The sequence below is a fragment of the Triticum urartu genome, chromosome 3 (assembly GCF_003073215.2).
Source record: "Triticum urartu cultivar G1812 chromosome 3, Tu2.1, whole genome shotgun sequence".
NCBI lineage: Eukaryota > Viridiplantae > Streptophyta > Magnoliopsida > Poales > Poaceae > Triticum > Triticum urartu.
In genome coordinates, this window is record NC_053024.1 from 720,022,379 (window position 1) to 720,038,036 (window position 15,658).

Consider the following 15,658-nt stretch of genomic DNA (forward strand, 5'->3'; position numbering starts at 1 on the left):
AGGAAATGATACTTGACATTAGAAAAGCTTTAGCATACGAACTACATGATCTTGTGCTATGCTTAGGATTGGGTCTTGTCCATCACATCATTCTTCTAATGATGTGATCCCGTTATCAATGACATCCAATGTCCATGGTCAGGAAACCGTAACCATCTATTGATCAACGAGCTAGTCAACTAGAGGCTTACTAGGGACATGGTGTTGTCTATGTATCCACACATGTATCTGAGTTTCCTATCAATACAATTCTGGCATGGATAATAAACGATTATCATGAACAAGGAAATATAATAATAACTAATTTATTATTGCCTCTAGGGCATATTTCCAACAGGAGGAGAGAGCAGGAGGGGGAGGAGGAGAGAGGAGGGAGGAGGAGAGAGCAGGAGAGGGAGGAGGGAGGAGGAGGGGGCCGCCGGCACCGGAGAGGGAGGAGGAGGGGGAGGAGGAGGAGGCACTACTAGGGAAAAGCCTAGCAGCAGCGCGGGTTTTAGGCCTATCAGCAGCGCGGGTACCCGCGCTACCAATAAGGCGCTACAGCTAATAGTTAGTAATAGCGTGGGTTGAAGCCGCGCTACTACTAACAAAGTTAGTAGTAGCATGTGCCACCCACGCTACTGCTATTTAGTACCCGCGCCACTACTAACAAAATAGTAGCTGCGTGTCCATACTACCAACGCTACTAGTATCCTAAATACTAGTAGCGCGCAGTCTTTTCCCACGCTACTACTAACTAATTTATAATTAAAAAAATAAAAATCCGCCAATTCCATTTTATGCATACAGTTCCCAGTAAACACAACAATAGTGAGCACTGCTGGGCTCCTATTTCATGGTTAACCAGAAACCGAAGGAAATAAATCAGCCAAAAAACCTCATTATGCATTGCAACTCACAAATGACCACTTCAAAGAACATGCAAGTATCTATGTCATTAACAATTGCAAACATAAGTTTCTTTTTACTACAGTTGTTGTATGTACTATCACACAGTTCCTCATTCTGTTCTCACTCAATAATAAGAAAAATGAAAAGAAAAGATAGAGATAATCTGCCGCAATTGCACTTCGGTGTCATGGATTCAGTCTGCCGCTTCAACATCTCATTATCCGGCAGCACTCTGTCGCTATCTTCTACCTATGAATAAAAATAGACCTTGTCAGAGAAGCAAATGTGAAACCTTATTACAACATGTATGCTAAGTCGCTAACCCATAGAGACAGCTAGAACAAATGTGGAAACTTTCCATGTTGCCGAGTAAGTATATTAAACTCCTCACATTTACATCAACTTGCTCACTTGTAGCTGCTGGAGCAACCAAATCATCCTGAGCCAATACAGAGTTGCTGCTCAGGCCAAGAACAACAGCTGTAACAAGACTGGAATTAGGATTGCCATGGTACCAAATATGATATTTATTTCATTAAATCAAATGGAGGTGGCTGCATATGCAGAGAGCAGACCTGCTTGCCCAATCAGTATAGCGGCACATGTTGTCGTGCAGGAGCACGAGGCACCTATGACCTTCGCTCGTGTTGATGATGATGCCTCGCTTGATACTCCCTTGTCCGCTGAGACGGCACTCCGTCGCCGCTGCGGCCACCAGCGGCATTCTGCTCAATGGCGGCCAAGGCATGCCTTGTGGATGTCCAGGAAGCTTGAATCAGGCTGGACCTGAGAAGAAACAGAGCATGGCCGTGTGATGTCCTGGCTGAATCAGAGTACATTGCCTAAGGAAATAAAATGGGCAAAAGGAGGAGCGTACAATAAGCAAAAGTGCAGAACAACATTCTTAATTAAATTTAACCCTGGCAGAATACTTGGTTATCCAGTGCAAAATGGTTGCCTTTTAAACTATGGAACACAAAGAATCATCATTAGCCGTCAATGCAAATCAGCTTCTCTCCATAGAGAAGAGAAGACGTCTTGGTCTCTTGGATGCATGAAGCACACTATATATGCTAACCTGATCAGAGCATTTTCTTTTTCAATTTAATCGCGCAATGCCAACATCCCCACCCATAGATGTTTTGTTTGTGTACAAATAGTACAATGTTTTATTTTCAATTTAATGAGCAAAGTTTAAGGTCCATAGGCTCCTTTGTATCCTGTGGAACACAGAATTCTACATTGATTGAACAAATTGACATTTCAACATTCCTAGAGGCATTGTTGCAAACACCTTGCGAGCGAGCTCAGAGCGTGCACCTGCTGCATAGACTAGACTAATCTAATCGCAAGCCGTCCTACTAGTAGCAGTTCAGCAGAAGGATCCTACTAGTTCATCTACTAAACTTACATAAACTAAATCTTACTAGCTCAATCAGAATACTATGGTTTCTACAAAACTGTACTTTTGAGTACTGTGAGGTGTTTGCCTAAACCAACAAAACTGTACATTTGTAGCACTCATTTGCTCATACAATCATTGAAAATTCAGAAGTAGAAATAGAAGCTTATCCAGTTGCCGATCAACCGTAGCTAATGGACTATAGAATTCACTGCTCCTCACTTGTGATAAATTAGGCTAAAAAATTGCATGTTCAATTTTGCATCAACCGAACTTAAGAGAACGGAGAAACCGGACCTTGGACTGTAGCTCTTGGCGACGTATCTGCCGACACCAGGGTTTATCCGCACAATCCTCCGGATTGAGTCATCGGTGTCATTAGCATATCCCACCCACCAACCTACCTGAAAATGAAATTGGCTAGAGTCAAACCCAACAATGTGTGCTGCAGGATGGCATCAAAAGCCCACTTGATGGATTATCTAGTGTTTACAACTTTGGCCATATCTGGAACAGACATGTGTGTATTCTTTTGCATATATAAAGGATCGAACAACAGAGGAATTATCACTAGCCATGGTTTGTTATTACTTATATTAGGACCAGCACCTTACTTATATTACACCTCATGGATAGTTGTTCAGCAAACAGAGACCACGCTTTACATGATGATGTCCCCTTTTTGCTGAGCTTTTACAAAAACAGGTACTCACATTTGACATAATTTCTCATCTTTAGATGCCAATCCCTTTTGCTGGATGTTTATTATATATACAAAACAGCACAACAGTACACACGCAACTGGGACGATCATGTTTAGGTACAAATATAGTTTGCTGGGTATTAAGGAGCACCATGGACTAGAATTCCTAACTGAAGATTCACAAAATCAAGACCAGCATGAAGCTAATTGAGCACCTAGACTGGAACAATGCACTCACACATGGGCGAAAGCTAACGAGGCAAGAGCTTACGACAAGATGTATGTCCAGAACTGCTTGTCCTTCATGTGGCGTGGGCACAGATCATAGCGGACCTTAGCGAGTTCCTGCAGGGATCACAAATTACAGTTTGAGACCTGAGAGCCATCTCTGTCTTGGGCGAAGCGGAGGACGAGATCCGCGGGAGACCTACCTTGGCTCTGGCGAGAACGAGGACGGCGTGCCGCTGCTGCCAGTCCAAGAGCTCGGCCGCCAACTCCGCGGATCCTCCTGCGACAAAGCATAGCACCGCCAGTAATCGAGAGGGAACTAGCAGGGGAGCGAAATCGAGAAGGGGGGAAGGAGGGGGTGCCTTGGTGGAGCTGGAGGGGAAGGACTTGAAGGCGTCGGGGGAGAGTGTCTGGAGGAATTCAAGGAGCTGTGGCGTGACGCTGAGCTCCTCCGCGTCCTCCTCCTTCCCCTCCGCGGCGGAGGGTTTGCTTGGGCCGGTTCCGCCGCTGCCGCTGCCGCCGGCTCGGCGGCGGAACGGCCATGGGAACGAGGAGAAGGCCATCGGCGGGCAGGTGGGCTGGGACGGGATGCGGCCGGCGACGGCGATATGATGGATACGAGATTCGTCGGCGAGCTCGCTGGACTGGGGGGAGGGGAGGGCAGCGGCGCGAGACGGGGAGCGGCGGCCACGCGGCCGCCGGCATGGCGCACGCAGCGGGGGATGGAGGCGGAGGGGATCTGGATCGGGCGTTGGTGGATTTTTTTAGACAGACATGGGTTGAGTGGTGAGGGACGGTTGCGGGTGGGAGTGTATCCGGCGGGGGTGGGTGGCGTGGGAGACTAGTAGTAGCGCGGGTGTCTGGCCTACGCTATGGCTATCCACGTAGTAGTAGCGTAGGTTTTACAACCCGCGCTACTACTACGGCTGGTTCCGGGAGGCACGGTGGAAATAACTTAGTAGTAGCGAGGGGTAAAAACCCACGCTACTACTATCAGGTTATTAGTAACGCAGTTTTCTCAAGCTCGCTACTGCTAATTAGCAGTAGCGTTTGTTTTTAAACCGCGCTACTGCTAAGATTCTGTGTATAAGGTTTTCCCTAGTAGTGAGGGAGGGATCGACCTTGGGGTGGAGGAGGAGGACGGCGACAGCAACGATGGCGGCGACGGCGACGAGGGCGATGGAGGCGATGAGAGAGTGTGAGGGGGAGAGTGATGCGCGCGGGTCAGCCGGTTTGGATAAGGGCCCTTAGTGGTAGCGCTTGTCCGTGAAAAGTGCTATTGCTAAAGTCTATAGCAGTAGCGCTTTCTATGGAAAAGCGCTACTGCTAACGTTAAGCATGTAAAAAATTTCAAAAATACATTGGTCATCAATGATCTTTTTGTGTAGAATCTAAATTGTCAATAGAAATCTTCTCCTGTTTAAGAATCGGTGAAGATTCCTATTGCGGACACAGATCCTACACATAGAGTTCAATGAAGACTACTCCCTCCTTCCATCTATATAGGGCCTAATGCGTTTTTTGAGGCTAACTTTGACCAAATATTAGAGCAATAATATATGACATGCAACTTACACAAAGCACATCGTTAAATTCGTGTCTGAAAGGAGCTTTCAATGATATAATTTTCACATTGTGCATGTCATGTATTATTAATCTTGTCAATACTTAAAGACGGTCTTAAAAAATGCATTAGGCCCTATATAGATGGAAGGAGGGAGTAAGTGGTTGTGATGGTTTGAGAAGCACCATATTTAAGGTGGTAAAAATTCTGTTCGCGGAGCGAGGTGGGACTAAACTTTGGTCTTATTAGGAGGGGACTGAATATATCAGTAGCGCTGGTAAGGGAAAAAGCGTTGTTGCTAAGATCAATAGTAGTAGCGCTTTCTACAAATGAGCGCTACTAGTATCCCTAGCATACCTGGAACGGCCTATCAGTTTTAGTAGTAGTGTGTTTTCTAGGTCCAGCGCTACTACTATGCTCATATTAGCAGTGCATGTAGTTTCCAAGCGCTCCTGTTAAGTAGCAGCAGCGCTTACTATTTTACAGTGTTGCTACTATGCTACTGTGTATAAGCATTTTCCTAGTAGTGATTGTAGATTATTTGATGAAAATTCCATTATCTGTTGGACATGTATTCAGATATATTAATATGGGAAAGAGGCTCTCATATACCTCTCGAGATTGGGACGGTGCGGAGGCGGCTAGAGGAAGTGTTGCAGGCCGAGCTCAGCAGCAATGATGAACTATTGTTGGTGCCGGACTGGCGACGCCTATGAAGGAACAAGTGTGGCAGAATAGCTCTTGAATTGGCGAAGCCACCATCGCACCGCTATCCCCAAAGATTGTTTCGTGATGACTGGTCCATCACGAGACGTACTAGAGCGACAGACTGCCTTGAGCACGGACTGGAGGCTAAGAGAATAGGATTCCAGCAGCCCAGATGAATATGAACGACCACCAATGCCACTCATAGTCTAGGATATTGTGTAGGTTTCATTTCTTTTGGTTAGAACACATGGATTCAAACCAGAGGTAACCAATTTGCTATGTTCATCTGATAAGCTATTTGGAATTGGTTACATGTGTTTTATTTCGAGGATACCCAAGCACTGCATACATTTTGTAGAGGTACTCATAGCCATGGTTTTCACGTTCAGAGATATTTTGATGAAATTAACTTAATTTCAGTAATTTCACTAGACACAGAAATACTTATGTTTTGGCCAAAATATTTTAGCAATTTCAGTAGTGCATAGGAATTTAAATATTTTTTATTTTTTTGAAAAAAATAACTTTTAATTGAATTCAAGTGAATATTTTGGTCATTTGGCCCAAATGCAAACTGAAATCAATGAAACTCCTAAATACACTGAATTTTGGTGAATTCGGTTGGTGCTGAAATTGAAAACCATGCTCATAGCTTCTCACCAATCTGCCATAGTCAAATTATGAATTTTAATGATTGATTAATTTTCATGCTCAGAGGTGGACATGGTTGAGTGGCCACGGGGAAATTGTGGGCAGTAGCCTGTCAGGAACTTAAGAAATGGGGACAAGGGACATTTTAGTTAATCAAGGCTCTGTATTAGTTTCAAGTTTTATCCTTGTGGTAAAAAGATAAGGTTAGATTAACCACCATGTACATCTTTAATTATTTGTAAATAAGAAATATAATCAAAGTACTCTTTTTAATTGATAACATATATATTTATATATAATTTGTATAAGTGCAAGTTCGAGCATTAAGGTGGAACGGGAGGAGGGGTCGGAAGAAGATTATGTACTGTTTCGTCTTATTGCAAGGAGAGGATGGTTACGAAGAAATGACAATTGTCGTGGCGAAAAGAAACATAGACAGAATCAATTTTATTACTATGGATGGAGACCACATGTCATCTTATCCAACACATTTCTGCATTGGGACAATTACTCAATTGCTATGGTTTTTTTATTCCATGGCAATGCATAGACATTCAACTAGAGTATTCAAATATGCAAGTTGTTCCACCTTTTTCAAGCTATTTACAATTTTTTCACTGCTCAGCAAGTTTGTATATGATGCTGGGAAACTCAACATAAGGAAGTGCACAGAAGGACACATAAGTGTTGCACTTTGAATATGAGAGAAACTCAACATCCAAATAAAAAAATTAGTTGCTATGTCCATCGCTAAGCTGGAAATGCAAGCATCCTTCTGAATAAGATATTAGCTATCTTGAAATGCAAGCATCCTAAACTAGCAACAATATTTCTAACAATTGAAAACAATCTTGCAATCTTGATATAAGGGTTAAACAGTATCACAGGTTTTGCTATTTCTTTTGATGTTGAAATCGACAATATTTATTTTAGAAAAGAAGAGGCTTAAGGATCGCATGATATATACCATTACGTATATCATGGCAGCGAAAATACGATGTGGTGGTCGCCCTCAAATATGACAGTGTGCACTCCTTGGTACTGGGAATCGACCTGGGACACCGAAGAGGGGAGAGGAGGAGAAGGGAGACGCCATGGAGGGAAGGGGAGGCGGTGCTGAGAGGAAGGTGTAGGTTGAACGCCTTGGCGGGGAGAGATGGCAATGACGACGTCTGCAGATAGTGCAAGTCGGGGGAATTAGATGTGAGTGTGAGCGTCATGCCATGCGGTGAGAGAATGAGTGAATTACTTTTTTAAATAATAAGAAAAGGAGTTGCATTTTTCTTTTTAGGGAAAGCGTGTGTTTGCTATGTGAGAAGTGTCACATCCTTTTATATAGGAAAAATATCAAATACCCTAACAAGTCATTTCTATATAATGATTACCAACAAGTGATTTACAGGTGAGCGTACAGTTTATTCAAATTGGAATGTGACGCACTCTACTAAAATGCACGATGCCACTCACTCCGACTAGAAAAAGTCGTCTGCTTGCATTTAGCATCTAACCAAGGGTCGCGCTATTCGCCATCCTGGGTGAAGAATACTTATTCGTCACCCCAGCCCACCCACACACTGAGCCGACCAGCCTAAATCCAACGTAAGAGTGAAAGGCTTGTGAGGTAAGCTTACCGAGTGGATATGAGGTAAGATTACGAGCCTCAGAATCAGCCTCGCAATGGAAAACCACGATGAGAACCAGTGACGTGAGGTAAGATCTAGTTGCACGTGAAGTAAGATTGAGAATCAGTCCCACGCCCTGAAAAAAACACAGTAGAAGAAAGCTGTTTTTTTTCTGCGCATAAGAAAAAAACTGATTTTTTTGCGGGGAAGAAAAAATCTGATTGTGACGTAAATTACTGCAATAAATAGTGGTTGCATTCTTGAAATTTTTAGTTAACGATGTGTGGCCCCTAAGGTTGAGACGAGTAAGAAAGGGAGCAAATCGGCATTAGCATCGCTGCCCGTGTTTCGTGTTTGCTACTGTGCGAATGCTATGTCTGCATGCTTCCTGAGAGGAGTACAATGAATAACTAATTTAAATATTCACTAAGAACTTTTCATGTTTAACTTGTTTGGGAAACGCATTCCCTGTTACTTTGAACGGTGGAAGCTGAGTTTGACTGTTGGGTGAAATTCTTGTGTTTTTCTTCTTGAAGGACAGCCTCAAATACTTTCATACGGTTCACTTGGACCAATTTCCTACTGTAGTCTAATATCATAGGAATGGCACATGGCACATGGTAAGTTACTTTAGACCAACCACATAATGAGTTCGTCTTTACATGCCTACTTTGTATTGTACCATTTATACACACAGTAGCATAATGATAAATTTAAGCGACTACCACCCAACAACAATTCGGATGACGCTAATAAAATTAAATGTTCAAGCAGTCATAAGCAAGTACGGTACAATGACTCTGGACAATAATTTTAATTAATTCAGATTCAGAATCATGTAACCTGCTGAATGATTCCCCACATGGGTCTGAAACAAAACCGTAAATCTTCATGGTGAACAAAGAAAACGGAGAAGCTAGACTCATTCTGCGTGTTCGTAAGAAAATTTTCAGGCGGCCAGCTGCTGGAATGTGGCTGACTCCAGAGGAACCCTCGCCTTCGGCTGCATCCACAGCCTGTCCTGCTGATCTGATCAGCAGCCTATCCCTTTGGACTCCCCTGAACGTGGAGCAAATGCATGGGAGGAAAGACCTTGACCAGCCCAGCCTCGACACTGAATGTTGTTGGTATCTCCAGACGTGCACTAGAATTGCCAAAAGTTCCAAGCAGTCTGGAGCTTAAGACGTAGAAGGAAAGCTGCTCCTGGCTTAGTCCCTCTACTCTTTGGCCGCTACTTTGGAAAGGTGCCTGTGTGCACACTGCTAGTCATCTTTTGACTTGTAGTTCTGTAGATCAAATTTTAGTTTCTCTAAACTTGGAAGTTGGAACGGTGACTCACTAATGGTATCATTTATGCTAATGGAACCAGGGAGGCCACCTCGTTATTCATCTAGAAAAACATCAAACATAAACACTTTAAACAATAAACCAAGTAGTCTCCCTACATAACTTCACCGCAACCTGACAAAATCTTTGCCAATTGGTAGCCGATTAGTAGTTAGTCGTTCCATGTCAAAGAGCACATAAATTCTACATAAACACTTTTCTATTTCAGCATGGACCGGAACAGCAACAGTTAAGAACTTCCTAGTCTAAAAAAACATCCAACCAAAGTACTTGGAGATACAAAATAAACAAGAATGCGAGTATTCCTAACAAACAATAATTACAGAGTGACATGCACAAATGGCAATAATATACTTTAAAATTCGAATTACCTCTTCTGGCAGGATGCGTTCAGTCTCCTGATATCTCCAATGTGCAGCTTCTGCAAGAACTGAACTCTGAACACCAATTTGGCAATTTGGGAAGAACGCGACAAAGCGAAATGAAGTGGAAATTGATTAGAACTAAAAGCACTAGAAATGGGATTGCTCACCTCCTCTGGTGCGCTCCCCGTCTGCACACACCCAACCAAAATAAACCCAAACCTGCAGACAATGTCGCCGCTGCTAGCCTAGCAAGGGAGGCAGCATCGCCATGACCACTCACACCGCAATGACCGGAATATGAATTGCATCATGGTACAACACTTGAGATAAGAAAATTGTCGACACTCTCGAGGGAATGACAATTTACTGATATATTTAGCCTACGCCAGGACATGAGTTTCTCAAACAAACAACTGCACATGCTAGAATTGCTCACCACAAAATCCTGAATGGAAAACAGTAACAAAATCTGAACCAGAAAAAGCCTAGCTGGACTCAGGATTTAGCTCGCCACCATGCCCTGTCGTCGAAGCCCATTGGTGTGCTCCGTCCACCATATAACCACCACCAGCAGTGCCAAGGCCGGCCGCCAGCGCTTGTTGACGCCACCCGTCGAGCCGGACGCGGGCTCCCAAAGTTCAAAACCTTTGAATAAAAGTAAAACAGTCTTAGAAATTGTCCTAGAAAGGAACAACTTAAAGATTGCACGTACAACTAAACCATGTACTTGTATGAGCACACAACTAGTAAACACTCCTTAATCTGAACTGCGTTATTCATTTTCTATTGATGGCCTAATAAACTTCAAAATACAACACTCTCCTTGTCCTGTTCTTATGCACTAAAACGCTTAATGTTTCCTAACAGGAAAAATTGTTTGCTTTCTATTGAATACCTGATTTGTTGGAACTGCCGAAGACACTAGTTGTGAATTCCAATTAGGTACTGCATAGTCCAGCTAGCTACGCCAGCAGCTATGCCTGATTGTACTATCTTCAAATCAAGCTAATTTCCTAGTGCACATGACCATCTCCTGAAGTGAGTGATGCAGCCAACTTTCACCAATCAGAACAATAATTTTCTCGCTTCAGAACATGCTGATTCTTTACGTACATCATTGCGAACATTCAATTAAGTCAGAACAATCGTTTATTGCTATAGGATAAAAAATCATGAAATTTAGACAAAAGATAAATCAGAGAGAGGATTCACGTGCCCGTGACAAACAAAAATTGATCTCAGCTAGATCCAAGTCTGATACTCTACTGTGGTTCCTTTGTATCGGCAGCCTTGAGCTCCTCCTCTTCTTCTCTGCCATCCACATGGCCTTCATCTCCTCTGCTATGATCTCACCCCCCTCCTTGAATTGATCCCACCGTCAGGAGCCTGTCTCCAGCATTACCTCCACTCGGGCTCCTCATTTTCCTTTCCTTTCCTTTTTTGGTCTTCTTCCACTTCCCCCGCACTGCTCCCAAAAACCAATAGCCCTAACCCTAGAAATTCAGAAGTTCATGGAGGACGATAGGGGAAGAAGAGGAGGAGGAGGAGGAGGAGGGGGATGGGGGAGGGTCGTACTGGCAATAATACTGCCGAGGGTGGAGAGGGACGCCGGAGAAGGCCGTTGTCGCTGCCGAGCTCGCCCGGATCTTGCACCGCCCGCGCGCCTCGGAATCCCTAACGCATGAGAGAGGAAAGGGAAGTACTCAATGCATGAGAGAGGTAGTCCTCGCCGCCGGGTCGTCCCTCCGGTGCCGTCGCTGACCCTGCCGCCGCAATGACGAGATGGGAGGGGCCGTAGGGAGAGAGGAACCGACCGGGGGAGTGGGCTAGTTTCTTTTTTTATGACACGTGGGGAAGTGGACGACCGCTAACGATTTCATCGCCGTAAAATTACATCGGCTGATGTAAGACCAGGCTCGGTAGATCGACCGGGTGAAGAAGAATAAGTTATTCTTCACCCATGACTATTAATAGAGTATGTGTGTGTGTGTGTGTGTGTGTGAGCTTATTTTTTCATTTTAATATCTTTTGTATGTTTAATTTTACAAATCAGAGATACAAGCAGGTGATGGCTTCTGATGACGCTTTAAAAATGTCGACCGACAAAGCTTATAATGGGCCAGACTGAAAAATCATCGATTTTTACACAATCAGAAGCGATGCATACAAATAATTGTTCTTTATATATTCGTTGCACATGATAATAGAAGAACATGTGTTTATATATATAGACAAGGGTATAGGAGAGATGGAGACGAATTATGTCGATGTTTAAAAAAATACATAGACAAGGGTATTGAGACGATGTTGTTGGAAGGGCCCAAAAATTTATCAAGTTTTATATTCAATAAAGGGCACGTGGCAACGCACGGACATCCTACTAGTAAACATATAATAGCATAATTTCGCACATATTGCATAGTATTTGTGTAGACGCATTTACGCTCACTCAACAACCAAAACATACCCACAAAAGAAAAAGTAAAACCAACTAACAAAGAAAAGCAAAAGCCAAAACACATAAAAACAGAAAATAAAAAAAAACAAAGGGAGGGAGACAACCTTGGATCGTATAGTTAATGGGCCTAGGCCTAGTTGCAAATCGACTGACCCAAATATTGTGTCATTCAAAAAAACAAGCCCGACACGATACAAGTTGGGCTTGATAGGAGGGGTACGTTGTGAGGGCATGCCTATATATATGTCATTGTAAATATTCATATTTCTTTATATTTTGTCAAACTTTATATAGTTTGACTTAGGACAAAGCTGCGCCATCCATTTCACAATGCAGTGCATATTAGGATTCTTAAAATTCAAGCACGTTTATCTTTGACTAAGTTTGACTTTATGTAATTTTCACTTTTCCAAAAGTGGTGAATAGTCCTAAAACAACCATAAATAGGTGAAATGAAATATATTTCACATAAACTTATTTTATGATAGGATTATTTAATGGTCAGTTAGTACAATCGTGTTCCTGTTGATAAGATTCTAACATATATCAATCCTGAATATATTTTGAGAGGATTTGAAATTCGAATTCCAAAAGATGATGAAATTTTGTGAACTATAAAAATTACGGTGCGGTGTTATACTTGCTTCATGCCATTTTATATAAGTTGTTTGTATTTTCTACTCCCTCTGTAACAAAATATTTGGAGTTTTTGGTTTACCCTAAGTCAAACTAAAGTTTGACCAAATTTATAGAGCTCCTAAATTGTACTCGGCGAAGTGTTTGCCGAGTCACCGTGGAGAGGATCTCGGCTTACGGCCCTTTGTCGACATGGAGTAGCCGAGCCGTCGTTGCCGAGGGCAACACTCGGCAAAGCCCTTGCCGAAGTGTATCTGTCCTTCGCTGGGTATTTTTTAAACCCGACGTACTATGTTATTCCTGTAATGTCCCTTCACCCAGCGTACATATGCATGGTACAAATACTTTTGTCATGCGTGTTCAATTTTTTTTTTCATGCGTGATAGTTGCACCCAATAACTTAAAAGAAAAATCTTCTCCGTACAAAAGGAAATAAAAGCTTCACAGCATTCCGTATCTTCCTCAATGGGCCATTTTTTGCGAGAAAACTTTCGATCTATTCATCTTCAATCATTGCAGTACAACAAACACCATAAATAATAAAAATTGCATCCATATCCGTAGACCACCTAGCGACGGCTACAAACACTGAAGCGAGCCGAAGGCGTGCCGCCGTCATCGCCCCTCCCTTGCCACATTGTTTATCCTAGACCATATGGAACACATACGACAATAGCACATCATCCGTGCATGAATTATAAATTTGTTTTAGCAATTTTAGGCTAAAGCAATGGCACTTCCCCATTATATGTCACAAGGTGCCATGATTAGGGACTTGGAACAGTTTACTTTCCAGTTTCCATCAAGAAACGAGAAAATGTGCAATAAGGCATGGGGTGCGCAGCGGCGTGTCAAAGGAAGAAGTGAAGTGTCTGTCTTGTGCCAAGTCACGAGGATGCTCAAGGGCTAGGCGACCGGTGGATTGGGTGGGGAAGGGGAGTCAACGGGCTGGAGGGGCTGACCCGGTGTACCAAATGAGAGCTTGGGGATTTTAAGACCCTCTAAACCCTCCAAACTATGCCTACCAAACTAGGCTTCATTTGTATCTAAGCGGAAATAGGAAAAAGAATAGTACAAGGCGTTCATCTTTTATCAATGACGCATGCTGGTTTTTCGACATCATAACATGCTTAGCACTGATAATGATTAAAGGTAGCAGCACAACCATTGAACACACGTCCACATACACTTCAACTTGATGCACGCTGCCATAAGTCTAAGCCTTGTGGAAGACAGCACATATGGAAAATATATACATCCGAGCCAGAGAGTACACCGAAAAACGTATCTACCTCTTTGTTCAAGCTAAATCATGTATTGACGTGGGAGGAGAGAACATAGTTGGAACGGTAGTCCAGTACAAGGAAAACAACATATGAAATGTAGAAAACAAGCATGCATATAGCTGAGTACTATTAACATCCACAGTTAATTAAAAAGGGCGCATGCACAGAAGAGTGGAGGCCAAGGGGGTGACCCCATGGCATACATCTTTAATCTTGAAGCGATGTTCCAACTTGCTGGAGATTGCAACCACCGACTTCACAGCTAGCAGTGTTTCCTCGTGGGTCTCCAGGAGTGATCGTTCTATTTGATAGGTTCTCAAGCGTAGATACTCCTTGGTTGGATAGAGTTCATTGGAACCAGAATGAAGCATGATGCCCTTGCTGTGAAGCTCAAAGCTTAACAGACAGAAGTGCTCATTGTCCAAAGAAGAGAAGCAGCAGGGGCCTGCTTCAAGTTCATGTTCTCCTTCATATTCCACCGGCAGCGGGGTGATGGATTGCTTGAGAGCATCAAAAGTTGTGAGACGGATGCAGTAAGCATTTATGGGCCCATCCTTCTAATTAGAGGAAGCAAGGAAGATGGGGCCATGCCGGGACGCGCGGCCGACGAAAGGCAGCGGATTGTCGTGGATCTTGTGCCACTCGTGTGAGTCCGTGTCAAATGCATGTGTGCCCCACGACGGCTGATCGTATGAAACCAATATGTAGGGAGCAACCAGCACATAGGACGTGAGCATTGTACACTGCAGAGAGATGTAGTACTCCCAAGGTTTGAGCTTCCATGGGATGCACGGCGGAATCAGTAGGCTGCTCCAGGAGCACCCCTTGAGGCGCTGGAGGCCGCCGTCGCTGACTACTCTGGCCTTGGAAACATCAAGCACCTCGAACCATGGCGGGAAGTCGGGATCTGATGTCCAGGAGGGTCTCTTGCAGAACGCATAAATCTTGTCACCCACGGCCATGAGGACAGGGCACCGCTTGGTGGACATGAGGTTCGGCCCGTGGATGACAGCCTTATCCGGATCCGGCGACTTGGTGTCGAAGATTATGACCTCGCCCGAGTCGCCCCCGACGCCGATGATCCACGAGCGGCGCCTCGACCGCAAGGAGATGATGGACTTGCCGCCCGCGTGGGCGCGCAGGCTGCCGGCTGCGTGCAGACGCTTCACCATTGCCGACGAGGAAGAGGAAGCGAGGTCCATCTTGTACACGTTGTACGGCGTGGTACACATAGACAAGTCCCAGTGGCATGCCACAAGGTAGACCGTCCGGCCCTTGCACTCCTCATCCAGCCGATCACCGTCGCGGATCATCTTTGTTTTCTTCACGAGATGATCGCTATTCGCTCAGGCCTCACCCGAATTAGCGCTGATGATCCCGATCTGATCTGAATCTCCCCTTGCTTCACGCTCCAGATCTCCATCGGAAGCCCTGGCCCTTCCGCCGTCAAGCTTTGGTGTCCTCCTCTTCCTCTTCTGGTGACCCATCCCTCCTATGGCCTCTGCCGCCGCTGATTGGCTGAACGAGGTTAGCTAGGGTTTGGAACGTTTGATCGTTTTTTAGATTTTTTTTAGATGAAGTTTGGAACTTTTAAAGGAAGCGGCAGTGGATGTATCCGTGACAATGAACGCCTTGGGTGTGGCTTTTTTTGAGAAAGTTTGCTTGTATTCAAATCATGACATAATACAAAGTTCTTAACCCGAACAAGCACACCTTAACACACGCATAAACAACCAGAATAACAAAGAGCACCCTAAAACAACCAAGAAAATACGAAGACCTCCGGAGCTCTGTGTC

The 15,658-nt window shown here is 44.1% G+C and overlaps 1 protein-coding gene across 1 annotated transcript; it reads right to left on the reverse strand.

The window, feature by feature from the left end:
- Positions 1–3,263: 3,263 nt before the first annotated feature.
- LOC125547294 lies at positions 3,264–3,787 on the reverse strand. Its single transcript, XM_048711228.1, has 3 exons — positions 3,612–3,787; positions 3,428–3,527; positions 3,264–3,341 (listed from the first exon to the last, which is right to left on the reverse strand). Exons 1-3 carry the CDS (start codon positions 3,785–3,787, stop codon positions 3,264–3,266), a joined length of 354 nt encoding a protein of 117 aa, XP_048567185.1.
- Positions 3,788–15,658: the final 11,871 nt, after the last annotated feature.